General features: G+C 38.5%; 1 protein-coding gene across 3 annotated transcripts in view; it reads left to right on the top strand.

Annotated features, from left to right (window-relative positions):
• Positions 1 to 19997, top strand: part of LOC131692042 (serine/threonine-protein kinase NLK) — a 307702-nt gene that overhangs the window by 229687 nt on the left and 58018 nt on the right. For all 3 annotated transcript variants that reach the window (XR_009305902.1, XR_009305903.1, XM_058978878.1), the window contains one exon: positions 1371 to 1500. Coding sequence is in view for 1 of the 3 variants with exons in the window: in XM_058978878.1 (XP_058834861.1) it covers positions 1371 to 1500 (130 nt within the window). In the remaining 2 variants the exon portion in view is untranslated. The remainder of the gene's footprint in view (positions 1 to 1370; positions 1501 to 19997) is intronic.

The following is a 19997-nucleotide window of genomic DNA, read 5'->3' as shown; positions in this document are numbered from 1 at the left end:
GACAAAAAGCATCGCGAAAATTTCGATTTTTAACCATTTCGCGACCAAAATTTAAAACGTGACTAACTTCTATCTACATTGCTCTACTTATACAGGTTGAAGCTATGTGTTAGTGCGCAATTCCACGCAAATTTTTCAATCAACGCAATGGTGTAAGTCCGTTAGATTTATATTTTTACAAACTGCTGCTGTATTAAAATAACTTGAAACATCTAGATCTAGTGTTTGGAATCGAAGATTTTACAGCTTCAAATTTCAGATTGTACCAACCATATAAACATTGCAACAAGGCCCGTTCGGACAAGATTCGGGAGTACCGCTATTTTAAAAAGTTAATTTATTTCTCACAGATCAGAAAATTTTGAAAACATTGGACTCGGCAAGGGTCACATCAGATCGTTTACCAGTTTTAGCTAGCCCTTTGTGCTTTGTCTGCGAACTTTACAACAGAACACCGGCAAGTCATTCTTTAATAAGGAATCCACTTCGCACTCAGTTAACATATACATTTCCACTATTCCAGTCTCGATGACAATTCAATAGCTTCTCGTTTCCATTTTTGACGTTCAACCCGATGCCCTTTTATTTTCAGTACCCCTGATCCTTGCATTTCAACACATCTACAACCGATCCCACTTCTCATTTTACCGATTTGTCGTACAACTCTCGTGACACTCTCACGTTGCTGTACATCCATCTCGATTGGAAATTGAATCGCTTTATCTGCTTCTTCGTGTGGATAAAAGCTAACGCCTTCCAAAACTGTCGAGAAAATCGTGATTCAAGTACATGCTTCAGCGCACTTGTACTTGCTGTCAGCAGCAGCAGGACAGGACCTGCAGTCGCTTTGCAGTATTAAAAAAAATTTCGAATTAAAAAGCTATCAACACCCCGAACCAAGTGACAGAACGAGAGCCGCGCTTCATTGGTCACTCACGTTGCACGTCTACAACAAATGCCGCCAATTACCGTTGGATTGGAAGACATTCGAATCAAGTCTGGCTGTGCAGCCACGTTTCCCTTCAGAAACTGCCCATTCTCTCTGTTTTTCTGATACGATGACAGAATGAATGCTTTTTGATTCTACTAATCGCGTGAAAGAATCTTTCTCTCAATACTCTTGGATAGTTCCCGCACGTTTCGCCCGTTTATTATTCCCTTTATTTTGAATCTGCTCGCTGATTATTAATTGTAGTCAAACTGGAAAGTGTGACGCCTTGCATCACGTTTTCCAATCAAATTTTTTCGCTTTTCTCAGAGAGAAGCAGACACATCCGGGACTGGGTTATAACCTCGCCCAATTGATATAAATAAAATTGTCGAGAATTATTCACAAATTATGTTTTTTTCTCTTTTCTCTCTTCCAACAGGGCTGTCACAGACCCCCGTGACGGACGGCGGGTCGCACTGAAGAAACTGCCAAACGTGTTCCAGTCGCTAGTGTCATCGAAACGTGTTTTCCGCGAGCTGAAGATGCTTTGCTTCTTCAAGCATGAGAACGTAAGTACATAGTCATGTAGGGGTTTATGGTGTTTTGGGGTTGTTAATACCAGAATAGAACAACAAGTTTCTATATGGATCTCAAATGACACTTGTGTCAACATCGACAATGAACAAAATAAGAATTAAAACTGTTTGAAACTCCTTTCTAGTGGGAATCGACAATTTATGTAAGATTCCTGTTCTACGACAATGATGTCGATGATGATGATGATTATAACCGTTATCAGTTGCTCGGTCTCGGTCCGATAGTGCAAAACCGTTTGCAACTACATCAACTCAGTTCACAAAGTAGCGCTTCGATTATGAACTCGCCAGGGGCCGTTTTTCTGTCTGACTGCTCTTGAAAAGTAGTTAACTATATTTCGTTGATGCTTACCAAATTGCAGGATATTGAATTTTCACTTCAACGGTATGAAAAAGCGGTTCCGTTCGTAGTTTTGTTTGTACCCGGTGCTGCTAAAGTGGCCAATTGGATCTGGAAACTTTGCATATTTGACTACCCCCAGGAGATATTTTTTTTATACGCCCATCTCATAATGGAGGATTCTGAAATATGCATCCGAATCAAAAGCATTTGCATATCCGAAATGATTTATGATGGAATTTGTTGAAAGCAATAAAATCGAAACGTAAATTTAAACGGTATGGGATTTGAGTTGCAATCGATTCTGGCGAAATTAGTTTTTGCTTTGAGTAGACTGTTTTAATGCGTTGGTAATGGTAGTTGGTTTGAGAATATTAAACGCAGTTTTTTAATTTTAACGGAAATCTTTACTTTTATATTTTAATACGTTTCATGTGTTTGGAATGAATCTATGATACACGACCGAAAGAAAAAAAGTTGAAACGACAGAAAATCGAAAAGGCAGAAGAACAATAGAGACAAATGGTGACGTTAAGGTTTTGGCTGAAGGCAAAAATGAAATTAATATTTTGTTTAACAATATTATATACTTATAATTAAACATGTCCCAAATTACGAATGTCGAAAGAAGCTGAAACGAACTTTTTCCCGTGGGCTAAATAGTTTGACCAAATTGCGAAAATCATCAAGGAATATTTCAATTATGTGTTTGAATAAACTTAAGAAACCAATTGTCAACTACAAGTTTAATCGTAAATCTCAATGTACACATAGTATCAACTAGAAGGAAGGAAGAACGACCACTTTGTTTTCAGCAGAAAGAGATAGTATTTGGTCACGGTTTTCGCAAATATTTTTTTATTTCGCTAGGCAATAGACAAAATAAAATAATATTTGCCAAAACCATTTGCCAGTCATAGTTTATAGTCTATAGTCGTATTGTTCTCATATAACCTCAAACAGAAGGTAACTTTGATATGTACGCCGTGGTCTATCAAGAAGGCCGCGCTATCCCCTTCATTAGAATACACGGTTATAGAAATGTATTATTATACGCGACGTACAAACGCCCAAATCTATTGCGATGATACACACACGAATGCAAACGCGATCGTTTACGCATACATGCGATCACGATCTCACTATCATATAGACGCCCCGGCGACTACGTCAACAATTTTGCTCTTACAAATTTTTGAACGCGTTTGTCGAGTGCGGTTATACAAACGCACGGTCCCACACGTTCATGAATTGGTCGCGTCAGAGGTGGGTAAGAAAGCGAATATGCACCGGTACAGTTCTCTAAATCTCAAGACGAGTAAATAATCAGTGCACATATTGTGATACTTGGATTTCGTTCACACGGTAAACGAAACGAAAACTTCAACCGAGTGTCGGTTTCGCAAAAAACAACCGAACCCATCAGCACGGGCCATACGGGTGCACGAGTTTCAACTCGTATTGATAAGCGGATTCGCTTTGGCTTTAGAAAAACGAACACGATGTTTTCTAAACACTGTGCTTCGGTTGAAAGAAGAAGCAGTAAATTGAAGTGCAGTGCTGTTTCCGGAAAGATGTTTACAGAACCACAATTGATGTTCGTCGCCATAGTAAAAACCAAAATGGCGGAAACCAATTCAAAATGGCGATTGTCAAATATGCTCAGAGATCAGAAGTTGACGAGCGCTGCCATTTTAAAATGAAAGATAATGAACCGAAAATGGTAACGACCATGACGATTTATCAGAAAACCGCACAATATGGGTATTTTCAGGGGACGTGTTTTTTCCGCCAAAAACGAACAAAAAATTATTAGGCGAAAACGGTAAAGCGTACAGCAATGACGTCTTCTAGGATGTTTTATGTCGATCCAAGACCTTCATTTTGTTGATATAGTTATTTTGTTTAATCCCCCTTAGAGTGAGGTTTTTGTTACAAAAAGCAAGATGATGTGTAGACTAGGCTTGACTAGACTAGGAAAAGCAAGATGAATTCTTCAGGAATATTAAAAAAACTTGTTTTGTGAACAACTTTACTGAAGACCAAAAATTTGTATTTATAGTACACTCGAAGTTACAGAGCGTTGTTTGTAAATGACTCCTTCCAAACTATTTCAAACATAACTTCTTAATTTCGTAGATTAAGCCTCAGAATGCTCCAGAAAGTTTTCTCCCCTAGGTTGAAAGGGTTTGACGATATTGCAAACATATTGCTTACATCAATGCTAAAGAACTTCTGACAGACAAATGCTTTAAGATGGTTATTGCATTATGCCTCGTTAGTGGCGCATCGAGGAGACCGAGAGAGCTTATGGGTCTTTTTATGTTTTGTGTTTTTTAATACTCTGCGTCAGCCCTAAATAGCCCCCCTCAACCATTATCCTGTGCGCGCTGGCGTGGCCGACTAGCGGGTTGCCGTGGATTGACTTTTTCAGTGGGCTGTGTTTGCAAACATTGTTCAACAGCTTAATGGCAGTGGTCGTGGGCACGGTTCGCAGTTATATGTGCTCTGTTCCTCTTTGTTATTGGTCTGTTTTGTATGTACTTCGATTAGTTTGCTTTTCCACTACTTATGTGTACCAAAAACTATATCGATCAATTTATACGCTTCTACTTAATTTCTTTCCTTTTTTCCCTTTATTCGGTACGTTATTTTTCTTTTTATTACTATATCTTAAATTAGATTAATACTAACTTTCATGGCCATATTCAATTGCATATTATCTCATATACATTCACATTCCGTTTCATTCAAAACGTACAAACGCTCGTGGCCTTCGCGATAGCACAAACCGCTACAAACGCGAACATGCAATTATAATCATCCACACATACTTACACTCGTGATCTCACCAATATTAAAACGTCCTGGTAATTAAGTGAACGTTTTAGTACTTGTAAATTCACAAACGCGTTCTAAAGCATTAAACCACCACTCGCGCGATCATGAATCGCTCACGTCCGGAAGTCTCTATCCTCAATTCTAGCAGCCTAGACTCATGCATTCAGTTGGACCAACACGTTCCTTGGCGACGTGACTGGGAACTCTAGCGAAATGGGAGAACTCACTCTCTTCGGGTATGTGACCCATTCACTAAAAATTAAGTATCAGATTCATGGTCCGCGCGATCATTCAAGAACATGCGAATGGGCACATGGTTATAGAAAATAATGTGTACAAGCGAAGCACACACGACAAAATCGTTAACATGCAAACGCTCGAATTCTTCGCGATAATCCACGCACAACTATGCTCGAGATCTTGCAAACAAGATAACACCCCAAGGACTAAGTTAACGTTTTAGCATTTATAAATTCACAAACGCGGTGTCTGAAATGAACCTACAAACGCCCGTGTTCGCGTGATCATGAACCGGTTACGCCTGGAAGTTTTTATCCTCGGCCCAAGTAGCATAGGTCCAATGCTTTCAGGTAGACCAAACAAAATATGCCGCTCATATCAATTAAACAACACCTTCCATGTCGACATTGCTGGGAACTCTAGTGATATAGGAGAACTCGCTCTCTTCTAGCATGTGAACCGTACACTGAAAATTAAGTAAAATTAATGACCGCGAAATCATCTAAAAACACACGCGAATATGCGAGTGGACACATTAAGTTATAAAATCGATTTTTTACACGCAAAGTCATATAAACGCGCCAAACACGTTAACATTCAAATGTTTGAGCCTTTTGCGATCATCTACGCAACTTACACCCGCGATCTCGTAAACATAACATCCTGGTGATAAGCTGAACGTCTCAGCACTACAACCTACAAACTCCTGCGCTCACACGATCTTGAACCGGTCACTTCCGGAAGTCTAGGTCAATACCTTCGGAAATCTTTACCCGTGCTGGTAATTTAGGTCCATACATTCAGTTTAACCAATCAAAAAGTAAAGCTCATATCCACTACATAACATGTTCCATGGTGACATGACATGGTGACGGGAACTCTAGTGATATGGAAGAACTCACTTTCTTCTAGTATCTGAACTGTACACCGAAAATTATGTATCAGATTTACGGTCCGCGCGCGATCGTCCAAGAACACACGCAAATATGCGAAAGGCGCACGGTTATAAAATAGAATATATACACGCGAAGTTGCATACACGTTAGCACACGCGATCGGGTACGTTAACGTACAAACGCTCGAACCCTTCGCGATGATACACGCGTTCGCGAAGTCCTTACGCTCTCACATATCTGAACCGCACAGTGAATATCACATTAAGAATCACGGCCTGCTGCAATTGGCCTTAAGCAGTGTTTTAATAGGTGGCATTTCCCATCTCGTTTGCAATTGTAGTGAGTGATTCTGACGGGGATTCCTGCTGAGACCCTAGCTCTACAGCTCCAGTAGGACAACTCTCGAAAAAATAGTTTGAAGCTAGTGTTATTTTAATCAATTTCGCTAATTATCTTAACCCTTTCATTCCCAACTTTTTTCTCGTGCATATAGGGTTTCAAAACTATTTTTTCTTAAGCACGGCGAGATCAAGAAACACGAAAAGCCTTTTTTCATAAAGATAGGTGCTTCCCTTGCAGTGCTCGAAGTTGCTCAAATTTTACCTTCCAATGCTCAATACAATGCTCCTAGAATATTTACAATAGTCCAATTGCCTGGAAAACGTAGCCATAGAAGTCTAAATTGACAAGTTTTATCAGTTTTCAAAAATATTGCACCATAACGAAAATATATGAAAAATTCATTTACCGTCGTCAACGTAAACTGTCCCTGGCAGCACTGCTCCATTAGAATCCAATCAGGTTAATTGCAATAACTTCAGCTCTGGAGCTGATCCTTGTAATTGTTAATGCTCAAATAAAAGGCAACAACCACATTTATTAGCCTTACTTGTTTTTTGAGCTAATCTTGCATCAATCAAAAGTAATAGCTGTTTAAAAACGTTGTTGTCCACAAACAACATGGGCATGAATGGGTTAAAAAAGTAAATAACAAACATCACTATAATTATCATTGGAATTATGCATCTCGCCAAATTCTACAATTCCTTCTTTGACTTAAACCTTTATATTTTTGCGCTCGATGCAAAGTTATTTTATTCTCATTTTATCATATAAACCACCGCTGTTGAAGTGACGTCATGTTGTGCTTACTATTAAATTGCAGCGAAACAAAAAGATTGGCATAGAGTATCAAAGAACCAGTTGTAGAGAATGTAATGACACGTCAAATAAATAAGCACAATGATAAATTTTGTTAATTTTTAATTAGCATAATTGCAAAACTTCTCGAACAACACTCATTTTGAACTACTTTGCTATTGAAATTTGCTCAGATTTCCATAAAAAAGAGTTTGGGAATAGAAGAGCATAATTATTAGAGCCTTCTAAGCACTTACAAGTCGTCGGCAAAAACAATTTAATAATAAAATCATACAGACCCTAGAAGAGTTAGGAATATGATGTTGAAGAACAAATTATGGAACGTCTAGAAATGTAACGGTTGAAATTTGAGGGTATGTGTAGAACGATTTTTTCCCCAAATATGATACCTCTATCACCCCTCAAAAGGATCTTAACCATGAACCAAATACCCTGTATATGTATTTAGCGCTATTATAGTGCAAATGTTGGCCTAAATATAATGCTGATGATTCATTCGTTATGTATCTCTTCTTTAGAATAATATTCGATTTATTTTATTGCATTCAAACATATTTATTTATTTATGCATTAATTTATTATCTGACCTTAATGAATATGGGGATGGGAAAAACTAATTTGAGTGAAACATTAACTCTCTTTCAAAAAAGCTGTCTTCCCAAATGAACATCGTACACAATGTTCGCTCCGGTTCTGTGCTCATGTTAAACCCACATTTTGTGTACGAACTCGAACACGCTATTTCGTACCAAAACACGTGCACATGTTTGCCTGCACGACCGAACTCCATGTACGTACACGGTGTGCGTACACTTCTCGTACACACAAGTTCGTGACACCAGTGTACTCCTTCCCACTTTCATCATCACTAGGGTCGATTTTTTGCCTTATGTGAACCGTTCTTGAGTACGCAATCCGCTGTACGCACACGGATGTTTGAACTAGAGTTTGAACATCGTTCGTGTGGGTTCGACGTTCGAGGCGAACATGTATATCGAGACGAAGCATGTTTGTTCATGGGAAGTTTGCAAAATGGCAAAAAACCCATATCATTTTAATTGAATCCACAATACAGAACTTTACAAAAAATATAAAAAAACAAACTAATACAATAAACGAAAAACCGCAAATAAAAATACAGATTAAAATGTCGTCAGTAAACATCTGGCAAATCAGAAACTCCTTAAGCCGGTTCTTGAAGGTAGTGGATGACACGTTGAAATCTAAATCCGCAAACACTTCGTTGAATCTGGCAGGCATGAAGCGAATCGAATCATGACCACCATACAGGGAGTTCCTGTTCCAACAGCAAAAGGCTTCGTTTCTCTTAGTCTCAAATTTGCCGAAAATAGCCAACAAAATCGATACAGTAGAACCTTGCGGCAATTGAAACATAGTAACATATAAATTAGTTGGTAAAAAAGTAGATAAAAATTCGATTTCTGCTTGCTGAGCTGTGTCATTAATTGCTATCAGCCATCCGTGTGTGCGGAACGAAAAAATCAATAAGTAGTTCAATCACAATAGGATCGGTGCGACACCGATACATTGCCGTAAAAATGAATAGTTGATCGGAAATTAGCCCCAATACGACTAATCTGACTAGTATCTATGAACACGGGTCAATACGTATTGAAAATTCGCCGCGTCTGTTTTTATGAACCTAATTTAAAGCTCCGTTATTGCTAACAAGCCCGTGCATCAGGTTAACAATCCTTTATATTTCCCTTCAGTGTTCGGTATTATCGCTCGTATACTTGTATTCCACAAACAATCCGATATGGAAAATAAGAAATACTTTCCTTGATTTATAACATCTCTCGCTATTTTTGCCTGTATAATGTGTTATCACTCGGTAGTTTTCAAGCCAATAAATATATCGTAGAGAAGAAGTAGCGAATTCTGTCCAAATACTGTTGCAATAAATAGTGATCCGGCCCATTACGCGGATAAGATTAGCTTTTCTAGGCAATACTCCCACGGTCGGCCGTGTGGATTTCAAATTGCTTTTGTTTAGGGAACATAGTATACTCTCGGTAGCCGGCTGCCCAGAGTTTAAAAATAACCAAAAACTAAACAAGATCATCTCTTTTTCGAGTGATCGTGCACTCGAAGACTAACTAAACAACTACCTAATAAAACATGCTTTACAGGTCGCATCGTTTGCTTGGAGCGAATCCTAGACCTGATACCCTTCCAAACCACCAACTCCGCGACACCTATGGAAGAGTCTGATGAATCGTCGTCCTTCCGTTAAGTAGGTGGAGCATCAACACTTCCCGTCTACCTTATCCTTTATCCTTCCCCGTGAACGATGGAGATGGGGGCGGCCGGCAATGATGGCTATCATGCTGTTGAGGTTTTAATATGGGTCGGATTGGTATGAATTCCTACTTACCACTTCCTAAGCAACTCTTATTAGATAATCAGCAGTCAAACATGATGAAGTCAGTGTGCAATCCGCCAAAATCATCGTCACAACGCAACGCAACGCAATAGGATCGGTGCGACACCGATAGCTTGGTGTCGATTGAATGCATACGTCACGGCTTGATGCTAGCAGAAAGGGAGAAGAATGATCGCATGGTCGTTCTAGGCGAGGATTTGTGAAGAATTTTTTGCCGGCGTCGGCGGTAAAACATGATGATGAGTTATGTTCTACCATAGACCATGCGGTAGACTTGGGTGCAACGCCCAACTCCTACTCTGCAGAAGGCAAAGAATTCTTCACATTTCCTTTCGATCATGCCCATATGAGCCTGCCTAGTTCTAGTTTTCCGTTCTAAGTTTATAACTGATTCGCTCTAGAATACCTATCCGTCTTTCAATTTCATTGCTTTCGTTTCTCTTAGTCTCAAATTTGCCGAAAATAGCCAACAAAATCGATACAGCAAAAGGCTTCGTTGACGGAGCACATGTTCCGGTGCATATAAGAGGAGTTGACCCAACAATTCCGACAAAATCTGTACCGGGAGTATAAAAATCTTTTCCATCTGTACATTTCTATAGAAAAATTTGCGAATTTTGTATCAAAACAATAACATGGTTGTTTAATTACATGTTTTTCATTCGGTCTGAATCGTTGGCTCGCAGCTGAAACTGACATTATGCGAGAAACCTGCTTTCAGCAAATCAAAGGGATTATGTATGTCTGGGTGAAGCCGACCGGATCCGCACGGACTGTCTTCTTTTGCTCCATTTGACTTGCTCCAGGCACATCTCGCATACTAATGTCAATACAAGCTTCAGTACAACTTCTCGCCGGTGTGCTGTAAGCGGCCTAACTGAACATTTCCCAACTGTTTACTGGGATGTTATCAATGTTTAATTATTTTACGCCGCTATCACGTAAATCTGTGCCAATCTGTACTTTTTCACAAAATTCTGTAATCCGTACCGTACAGAATCTGTACCAAAAATACATAAGAAATCTGTACCTTTCTAGATAAATCTATACTTGTGGCTTCATTGTATCTAACAGTGACTCCAAGGTCACACACTTGTAGTACACGCTCAAGAGTCTGATCAATACAGTAGTCGAATGAAATTGGCTTGTGCTTGTGATGATACGCTATTACTCTGCAATTGTGAATACTAATTGTACGCGAGTTTAAGGAGCACCAATCAATGAAAGTGCCCAAGAGCTGTTGTAAAGCTAAGCAATCCCTGATGCACTTGACGATCACGTATAATTTAACGTCATCAGCGGTGGTAATACTGTAGCCAGAATATCGATAAAGAGTATGAATAAGAGTGGGCCCAAATTTTCTTCCTTGAGGAACATCCGAGTTTTTCGAATATAGGGCAGATAACACACATCCATTTTTTACTACGAGTGTTTGATCCCTCAGATACGATTCGAGTCAACGAATCAGACCGAAAGACACTCCTATTGATTTCAACCGTTCCAGAAGTATTGCGTGATCAACTCTGTCGAATGCTGATTTCAAGTCGGTATATACAGTGTTGATCTGAGCACCAGCTTCCATATTATGCAAGCACAAACAAACTGAGCGAGATTCGTTTCTGAATGAATCCAAGTTGGTCAGGATGCAGAAAGCACATCGTTCATTACGATCTCAAAAACTTTGTAGCAGGTACACAACGATGTTATTCATCTGTAATTTTCAACATTTCGCCGATCTCCTTTTTTGAATACATAACTGAAACATAATTGACCTTTTCAAGCTGGAAGGATAACAACACTGCCTAAGGGGACTGTTGAATGGAGTTATCAACAGTAAAATTAATGCTTTTCTTGAGAACACATGAAGGTATGCAGTCAAGACCAGGAGTGACTGAATACTTTAGCTTGCTGATTGCTGCTATAATCTGTCGATCTGTAACAGTGAAACTTCTCAAAGGACAAAGGTTTATTGGAGCGTCTCTACAAGCGCGCGCAATTCGATCAGCAGATGAAATAGTTTCATTGAATGCGCTTTTAAAGTGAGTGGCGAATAGGTCACACTTCTCCGACGTCAGACTAATCTGGATGCATCGTATTTCAACATTGAACAAGTCAATCATTTTCCAGCCGATTTTAACAGATAAACACAATTCTGAAACGTCATTTAGTGTCATTTTAGCTATGAGTCGATTTACACCAAAAGAAAGCGCTAAAATCGTAGCGCTTTACATTGAAAACGATCGTTCAATAGTGAAAACTGTGCGTATTTATCGTAATAAATATGACAGCCACAAACGGCGGAGTAAATAAACAAAATGTTCGAATTTGGGACACAGAACCAACACATCATGGATTTGCCGACGGATTGCAAACCGATGCTATTTACATGGATCTATCTGCGGCTTTCGACAAAATCAACCATGATATCGCAATAGCGAAGCTGGACAAACTCGGCATTCATGGTCAATTTCTGCGCTGGTTTCGTTCCTACCTCGATGGAAGGCAACTCCAAATCAGCATTAAGGACTGTCTATCTGCACTATTCTTCGCTACATCCGGCATACCACAATGAAGTAATCTCGGTCCAGTAATATTCCTCCTCTACTTTAATGACGTCAATTTCACATTACAAGGACCCAGCCTTTCTTTCGCCGACGACATGAAAATTTTTCAACAAATACGAGATAAAACCGATGCCGAGCTTCTTCAGAGGGAACTGGACAGCTTTAGAACGTGGTGTGATCTAAACAGAATGGTTTTAAACCCGAGCAAATGCTCAATCGTTACGTTCACGCGGAAGCGCCATCCGACTCAGTTTAACTACCATTTCTTCGGCTCGAGTATTCCAAGACACTCTCACATCAAAGATCTCGGAGTCATCATGGATTCGGCACTAACATTCAAACCACATACTTCATACATCGTGGATAAGGCATCACGACAGCTTGGGTTCATCTTCCGAATAGCGAAATACTTCAGGGACGTATATTGTCTTAAATCGCTTTACTGCGCGTTGGTCCGCTCAACGTTAGAATATTGTTCGGCTGTTTGGAATCCGTACTACCAGAACGGGATTGATAGAATCGAGGCTGTTCAACGCAGGTTCATACGCTTCGCCCTTCGGCATCTCCCATGGCGAAACAGATTTCAGCTACCGAGCTATGAAAACCGTTACCAGCTAATACACCTCGATACACTCAGCATTCGGAGGGACTGCTCTCGAGCCTTGTTCGTCTCGGACTTACTCGCTGTCAGAGTGGATTGCCCTACAATCCTCGGACGTCTGGATCTTCAAGCCCGCGTTCGAGCTTTACGTAATAACTCTCTTCTGCGAGTTCCGTTCAGGAGAACCAACTATGGTTGCCAGAGCTGTTACCGGACTCCACTAAATTTTTAACAGTTTGGCGACAGCCTTTGACTTCAACCGGACGCGGAATACGATAAAAGCGAAAATGTTGGCAATTTTAAAATGTAATTAGTTTAAGAAACCACCATTGGGGCCAAGCGGCCTGTTGGTGAAGGTAATAAACATAAACATAAACATCACTGCAGGACCAAAAGTAACTGTTTGGGCCCGAGTGGGGATGCGTTGTCTAAAAAAATGGTGATTTGGAATGGCCTTCTCGTTCTCCGGATTTAACGGAACCAGATTTTTTTTGTGGGATTGCTTGAAAATTAAAGTTTATTCTAGCAAACCTAATAATCTTGACGAACTCAAAGCTAATATACGAGCTGTGATTGCTGCGATTGAGCCCAAAATGCTGTCCAATGTCATGCAAAATGCCCGCAAAAGAGCTGCTTTTTTGTGTATCAAATGGGGGTAGTCATTTAATCGACGTTGTATTCTAAACCTATTTTATGATAAATGGCATAAAATATCTTAAAAAACTTGTTTACTTGTAAAAATCGGCTGAAAATGGCGGAGGTATTCAATATTGAAAAAGGATACATCCAGCTGGCGCACCCTGTACATGTCGTTATCATCCACGAGCACCTACACCCTTAATCTCGTGAACATAAAAACGACACGGAGACCTGTTTTAACCGTTTCGGATTTATAAGCGCGCTCTCAAGCGCGAACATATAACCGCCCGTTCCCACGCGACCATTATATTTCCACACCCCCAGTGTTTCAGTGGGTTATATTTCCCGTCTCATCTAAAATTGTAATGAGTGATTCTGACAGAGAGCCCTTCCGAGAATCAAGTTCCACAGCTTCGGCTTGGCAAAAATTTTGTTTTGACAATCTAACGGAACATGTATTTTTCATACTTCCGGCAGTGATAGTGCTTCCGGTTTTTGGCTTTACTATCTTAACTAACCATAACTACTCATAGAGCTTACTTTTCCCAAACATCTTCTCATCATGGTGAGAAGACGCCAAGATCTTCCAGCTAGGTGTTGATTTTCCAACGCCTTTACATGTTGATTGTTTGGCAACGAATTAGATTACGTTATTCTTCCTCACTTCGTGCTGGGATACTTGAAAGATTGTGTAGTAAAAAGTCTTGTATAACAATAATACACACGATGGTGGTATTTTAAAGATTATAATAGAAACATATTTGCTCCACATCATAAGATTGATTTACATTGGCTATCCGGCGTTGGTTGGGAGAGAAGCATAAATCCCAGTAATCGGATTAGTCTGCGAGAAAAAATGATTGATCGATATTTGCATAAATTTGAGCGCCAATATGTAGACTTCCATCAGTGTCAGCTGAACAGCTTTAATCATTTGACCTCAATACGAAGTGGTATCCTATTGCTTTTACATCCAGAAATCTTGAATGAAATCGAATTCAGCAACTGTCATGTTCCAACTGCACCCCCGCCCCAGCCATCCATTGCCGTTTAATTCAATCAGCTCGGCATCGTTCCTAGCCTAGATATGAAATGAATACATCGCAATACCCCCGACCGAGATTCCATTAGCCTCATTTAATTTCACTTCCTGGCGTGCAGAGTTGGAGTTTCCATACGAAAAAAAAACCGAGAAGCAGATGCACCTTGCTGATACTGCAGCCAAAATTGCAACCAGAATCCATTGCTTTACGCTCGCTTCCATGAGGCAAGTTGTACCTATAGGTACAGTGAATAAAGCTGCCCTCAGCATTCAGGCAGCTGCGTTTTGTAATCGTTCTACTCCTTGGGTCGGGTCATGTATGATGTTGATGCAGTAGGGTTCGAGAGTAAGCAGTTCGACTTTTCATTCGGTTGACCCAATTTCTTGGTGGTACGAACGATGGAGAACACGATGTTTAACTTTAAGCGACCTAACTGTCGGGGAATTTGAGTATATTGATTGTGTCAATTTTTATTGGCTGTAGTCACTTGGCAAAGACGACTAAGTGACATGAACGATATAAGAACGATAGGTGCATAGATAAATTAAGGTGAAAAAATCTTAATACAGAAGCATTATACTTAATGCTTATTTTATCCTGGCTTACTTAATTTTCATTTGATTCTATGTCGATATCACTATTTTGGAGAAAAATTATGGTTTTGACTAAATCTCTAAATCACCCGAAATTGAAAATGCTAATCCGCATACGTATGTACACTAGAGTGGGACATGGTTATATGAAAAAAATAAAATTTTGCTCCGAGTAACTTTTTGGGTCCCATTTAGCTCCCAGAACAACTCTGCAAATTTTTAGCTCGATCGGTGAAACTATATTTTTGCGCCCACTGTTTAAAGTTTACATGGGATTTCGTATGGGGAAATTGTCTTTTGCAAATTAATTATTCCAAGAGTCGCCCATTACCTCCTAAAAATAAGTAGATGTCTGATTTTTATAGGAAATTTGTCAAGGAAAAAAGTCTAGAAGACTGCAAAACGATCTGATGCCCTGAAGATTGATGAAAATTTCACTTTTCATAGCATCACTGCTTTTGACGTTCTAATTATATACAAAATTTTCAACTTTCTCTTATTATGTACAAAAGAAGCCTCAATTTATCCCTCAAAACCTTGCGAAGTGGCCAAATAGTATAGATAAACGATTTAGACACATTAAGAGAGGATTAAAACAAAATTGCGCATAATTGGACAACCAACAGCAGTGGTGCTAGCAAAAATGAATATTTTAGCAATCGTCAGAGCATCAATCGGTTTCTGCTTAATAACTTTTTTCTCAAGCGTCAGATCGTTTCGTGGTTTTCGAGACTTTGTTTCTTTGTTAAATTTCCTACAAAAGCCACGTAACAATTTATTTTTAGGAAACAATGGGCGACTCCTGGAGGAATTATTTTGTAAAAGTTACATACAAAATCCCATGTAAACTTTAAATAGTAGGCGCAAAAATATAGTTTCACCGATCGAGCTAAGAATTCGCACAGTTGTTCTAGGACCAGAATGGTACCTAAAAAGTTGCTCGGAGCTGGAATCTAATTTTTGTCCCACCCTAATGAACACCAACGTTAAGTTAACTGCTTTCGTCTTATTGCTGTACCATATGCGCGATATTGTTTGCATCATCATACAGATAAGATGTTTCCGTTCCTCCTGTGCATGCAATACCTGCGAATAAAAGAAGTCGATTTTCTTAGTTTGACTGTACATATATTCATGACGAAGTGGCTGCGTATTCATGATTTTACGCAATTGACTTATTCAGTATGCATAAATTATGTTTAATATAAATAACAAAATGCTTCCTGAGCGGTTCAAAACAAAAAATACTAAAAATTAGAGCACTGACCTGAACTGTATTAGCGTGAGAGCTACAAACCAGCCTAAACAAAAATGTTGAAATGTTTGATTTCACACAGATGTAAATTGCTTTATCAATGAAAGATTTGTTTCACATAATTTGCATAATTGGTTTTGAGTTGGTGCGCTTTTATGTTCCGACGAATAAACGACCGGTATCAAATATATTTATATATTTGTGCTGCATTCAATCGTAGCAGTTTCCTGTACTCTATGCGAACATCAGAGTGTGTTTTTATCGCAAATACCATCAAATATGCATTGCGCAAATGTTCTAACTGCGTTGCTCACTGTACATGAGTTATGAGCATAACTGCGACTGAAATTAAAACACTGCACACCTGAGTTAGGCCGTCAGTATCAATATTTGTCCGTGTTCGACCGTTGTACAATATTGCATCGAATTGAGCATATTGATCGAACCTATGTGATCCGATCATCCACACGCGTAGCTGCGATTCAGTTTTAACTTTCATATCTGTAATTTAATTATAATTATATGTGCGAGAATTATCTCGTACCAGCAACGTCAGAACCATTCCGGCTTCTCAATATAATATCGGTTCGGATAATTTCAATTAACAAGTAATCTATGCTGCGGTTTCAGCGATTGTGCAGTTCGATTTTAACCGTATTCTTTGCAAGAGATCTGTTTTGTACTACTAGAAAACCTTGCAGATAGTGCATATTTAATTGATTAACATATGTTGCGCTAGTTACGGAGAAGTCAAAAAGAATATTTAATATTGTTTGATTAAATTATCTTCAATTAAGCTTGCTGTGTTCGTCGTTGCACAATGCTTTACTACAAAAGTGAATCGGGATGGTGAGCTTTTGTCTGTTAAACCCTTAAATGCGCAATATCGTTATAATGCTATATCGCATGAAACATCTTAAAAAATGGTACTCCATACATAGTAATATTATTAAGTTGACTACTCGTTTGTTTTTTGTTTGAGTACATTCTCAGATACCCAAGTCGATGTTTACATTATTTTATTTAAAATTATCTATGAAACGAGAGATTTGCCTTTCGCTGTGGATCTCTGAAATCCTGTGGCCGATGGAGTGTAGTTGGGCGATAGGTTTGGAAGATGCGAGTTAACATACAATTACTCGAGGCCTACGCGATAACACAAACCTGAGACGCGAATAAGCAATCACGATAATTCATGTATTCTTAGATTCGCAATCTCCCAAACAATTAAACGCGCCGGTGGTGATTAGGTCACCGTGTTAGCACTTGCAAATTGATAAACTCGGTCTCAAGTGCAGATAAGATAAGTTTCAGAGCGCCATAGTTGGAAACACTTGTGGTACGGGGGAACTCACTCTCTTCTAGGTTTTAAAGCGTACACTCGAATATAAACATCAGCATCACTGCCCACGCGAATATGCAAAAAGTCACGCAATGATACAAATGAATGTCGTGTAATGAACTGTTGACGAAAATCGTGACCAATGTCTCGAGATCAACAATAGTTTGTGTTTCCAAACAAAACTGGATCAAGCCAAAAAATACATGGCGTTACACTCTTATATTTAGTAGTGTTACTGTGGTTGTGTCTTGAATATGTTTATTTATGGTTGCAGTTCATAATTTGGAGATACGCCGATTTGTATAAACTATATCGACTAAAAGAACCGAGAAATGAACGATGTTCATGATTTCATGGGGTTACTCAAGGTTTTCATAATTTCTATGTACGTTATCGTGATATTTTATTTATGAGTTTACTATCCTATTTTTTGCACGAAGTAATGCGATTCATGCCTATACTTTCATGAGGCTTAGTTATGAATTTCGTTATTTCTTTTCACGTTATTTCATTCTTGAGCTTATTGTAATAATAGCTTTATCATGATTTTCGCAATTCCTCTTCGAGATTCCGTTTATTTCGTCATATGTTATTCTTGAACTTTTCACTGGTTTTTAATGCTATTCCATGCTTCACATAAAAATTTCAATGCCTTTAGCAGTGTAACAATAATACAAAAATGACTAGGATTGTTTCTTAATTTGTAAACTTATTCACGATCACGCAAGATAGATCGTGGATATTATACTATGAATCAAGAATGAGCTCATGAACCAAATATAAATCCATTTTTAATATTCTGAGTTCTATGAAATTGTTTACGTGAACATATTAAGACCATGCATAAATTTGCGTATATTAGGACTAAGATGAACAACTCTGACGAACAAATCCGTTTACCATGCACTGGTGACTGATCGTAGTCAATGATTGTTCTCCGTTGTTGTATGGTGTACGGATTATTTGTCAGATTGGGTTAGCTTTTTTATGAACTATATCATGAAAGCGGAAATGGGTTTTAAAAACTTTCACGAGCGCGATTGATGAATCGTAACGAATATGTACTGGGAATCATGAACCACGAGGCATGTATTAACTCATGGATAATATTTCAAATATCGTGAAGTAGTTCACGAGAAGATATCTTAAATTCTTTTTCTATAAATCAAGATCCAAGTAAAATCTAAGTAAAATTATTCATGTAAAATCATGAAGGATCATGAAAGTGGAAACCTATATTTTGGCTTTGTAAAATATTTCACGTGCATAAATGGTCAATTGTGCCCAATATATTATGAATTAGGGACCAGTTCACTAGTTATATAAACCCATAAACAATATTCTAAATTTTGTGCAATAGTTCAGTGTTTTAATTTTATAAACTGATTTACACCACGAAAACCATACCATGATCACGATGTACTGATCCGTGAAAAAGCTAATGTCGTATAATCGAACCGTAAACGCAACAAAACTGTGAAAAAGCACGGACGTCATTACCGGTCGCCCCATATCCATCGTTCACGGGGAAGTATACAAGGTAGGGTAAACGGGAAGTGATGATGCTTCACCTGCTTAACGGAAGGACGACGACTCATCAAACTTTTCCATAGGTGTCGCAGAGTTGGATGTTTAGAAGGGTATAAGGTGTCAAAACTATTTTTCATTACGACTGTTGCGGTCAAGAAACTCGAAAAGTTTGTTTTGATCAAGAGAGGCGCTTCAATCGCAGTAATAGAATCTGCCAAATTTCTACCTTCCGATGCTCATAAGAATTTACCTAGAATATTTACAATAGTCCAAATGCTTGCAAAAGATAGTCCAAGACAGTCTACGATAATATGTTTTATCAGCTTATAATAATAATGCAAGATAATAAAGATATATCAAAATTTCATTCATCACCATTAACTGAAAATAATCCTGGCAGCACTGCTTCAGAGGAATCCATTCAGAATAATAGCGATAATTTCAGTTCTGCAAATTATATTTATGAGTGTAAAAGCTCAAATGAAAGGTAATAATCCCAATTACTCGGCTTACCTATTTTTGTGTGTAAATCTTGCAGAAAACAAAAGTTTTAGCTGGTTGAAAACGTTGTTGTTTATCAACCACATGGGCATAAAGAGGTTAATTAAAATTCTAACCAAAATCTCTCGCACACATCACTTGAAAATATTGCGATTTTCACAGTTTTACCGAATAATGGTAAGTTTTAGTCGTTTTTGAATCAATTCAAAATGACTTTTTCTGAACTAAATTTAGTCATTGTTTTAGATTTCCATCGATTTGCATCATAAATGTTACTTTTGGAGTAAAAATAGTGATTTTTTTCCTCATTTTATATTCTTTCTTTTCGACATTTATAAACAATATTAACATGAAACTACTCACTTTAAAGCCAAATAAAAAAATGGGGAAATTTTCCGTAAGAAATGCATGGGCTCAATATGGCGACCATGCCGAATAACCAAAATTCGCATAGGTGCATTTTTTATGGAGAAATTACAAAATTCATTTTATTTGGTTTTAAATAGAGTAATTTTAT

This window comes from Topomyia yanbarensis, chromosome 3, assembly GCF_030247195.1.
Source record: "Topomyia yanbarensis strain Yona2022 chromosome 3, ASM3024719v1, whole genome shotgun sequence".
Classification (NCBI taxonomy): Eukaryota; Metazoa; Arthropoda; class Insecta; order Diptera; family Culicidae; genus Topomyia; species Topomyia yanbarensis.
Note: the sequence above shows the minus strand (reverse complement) of the source record. Positions and strands in the feature narration are given on the sequence as shown.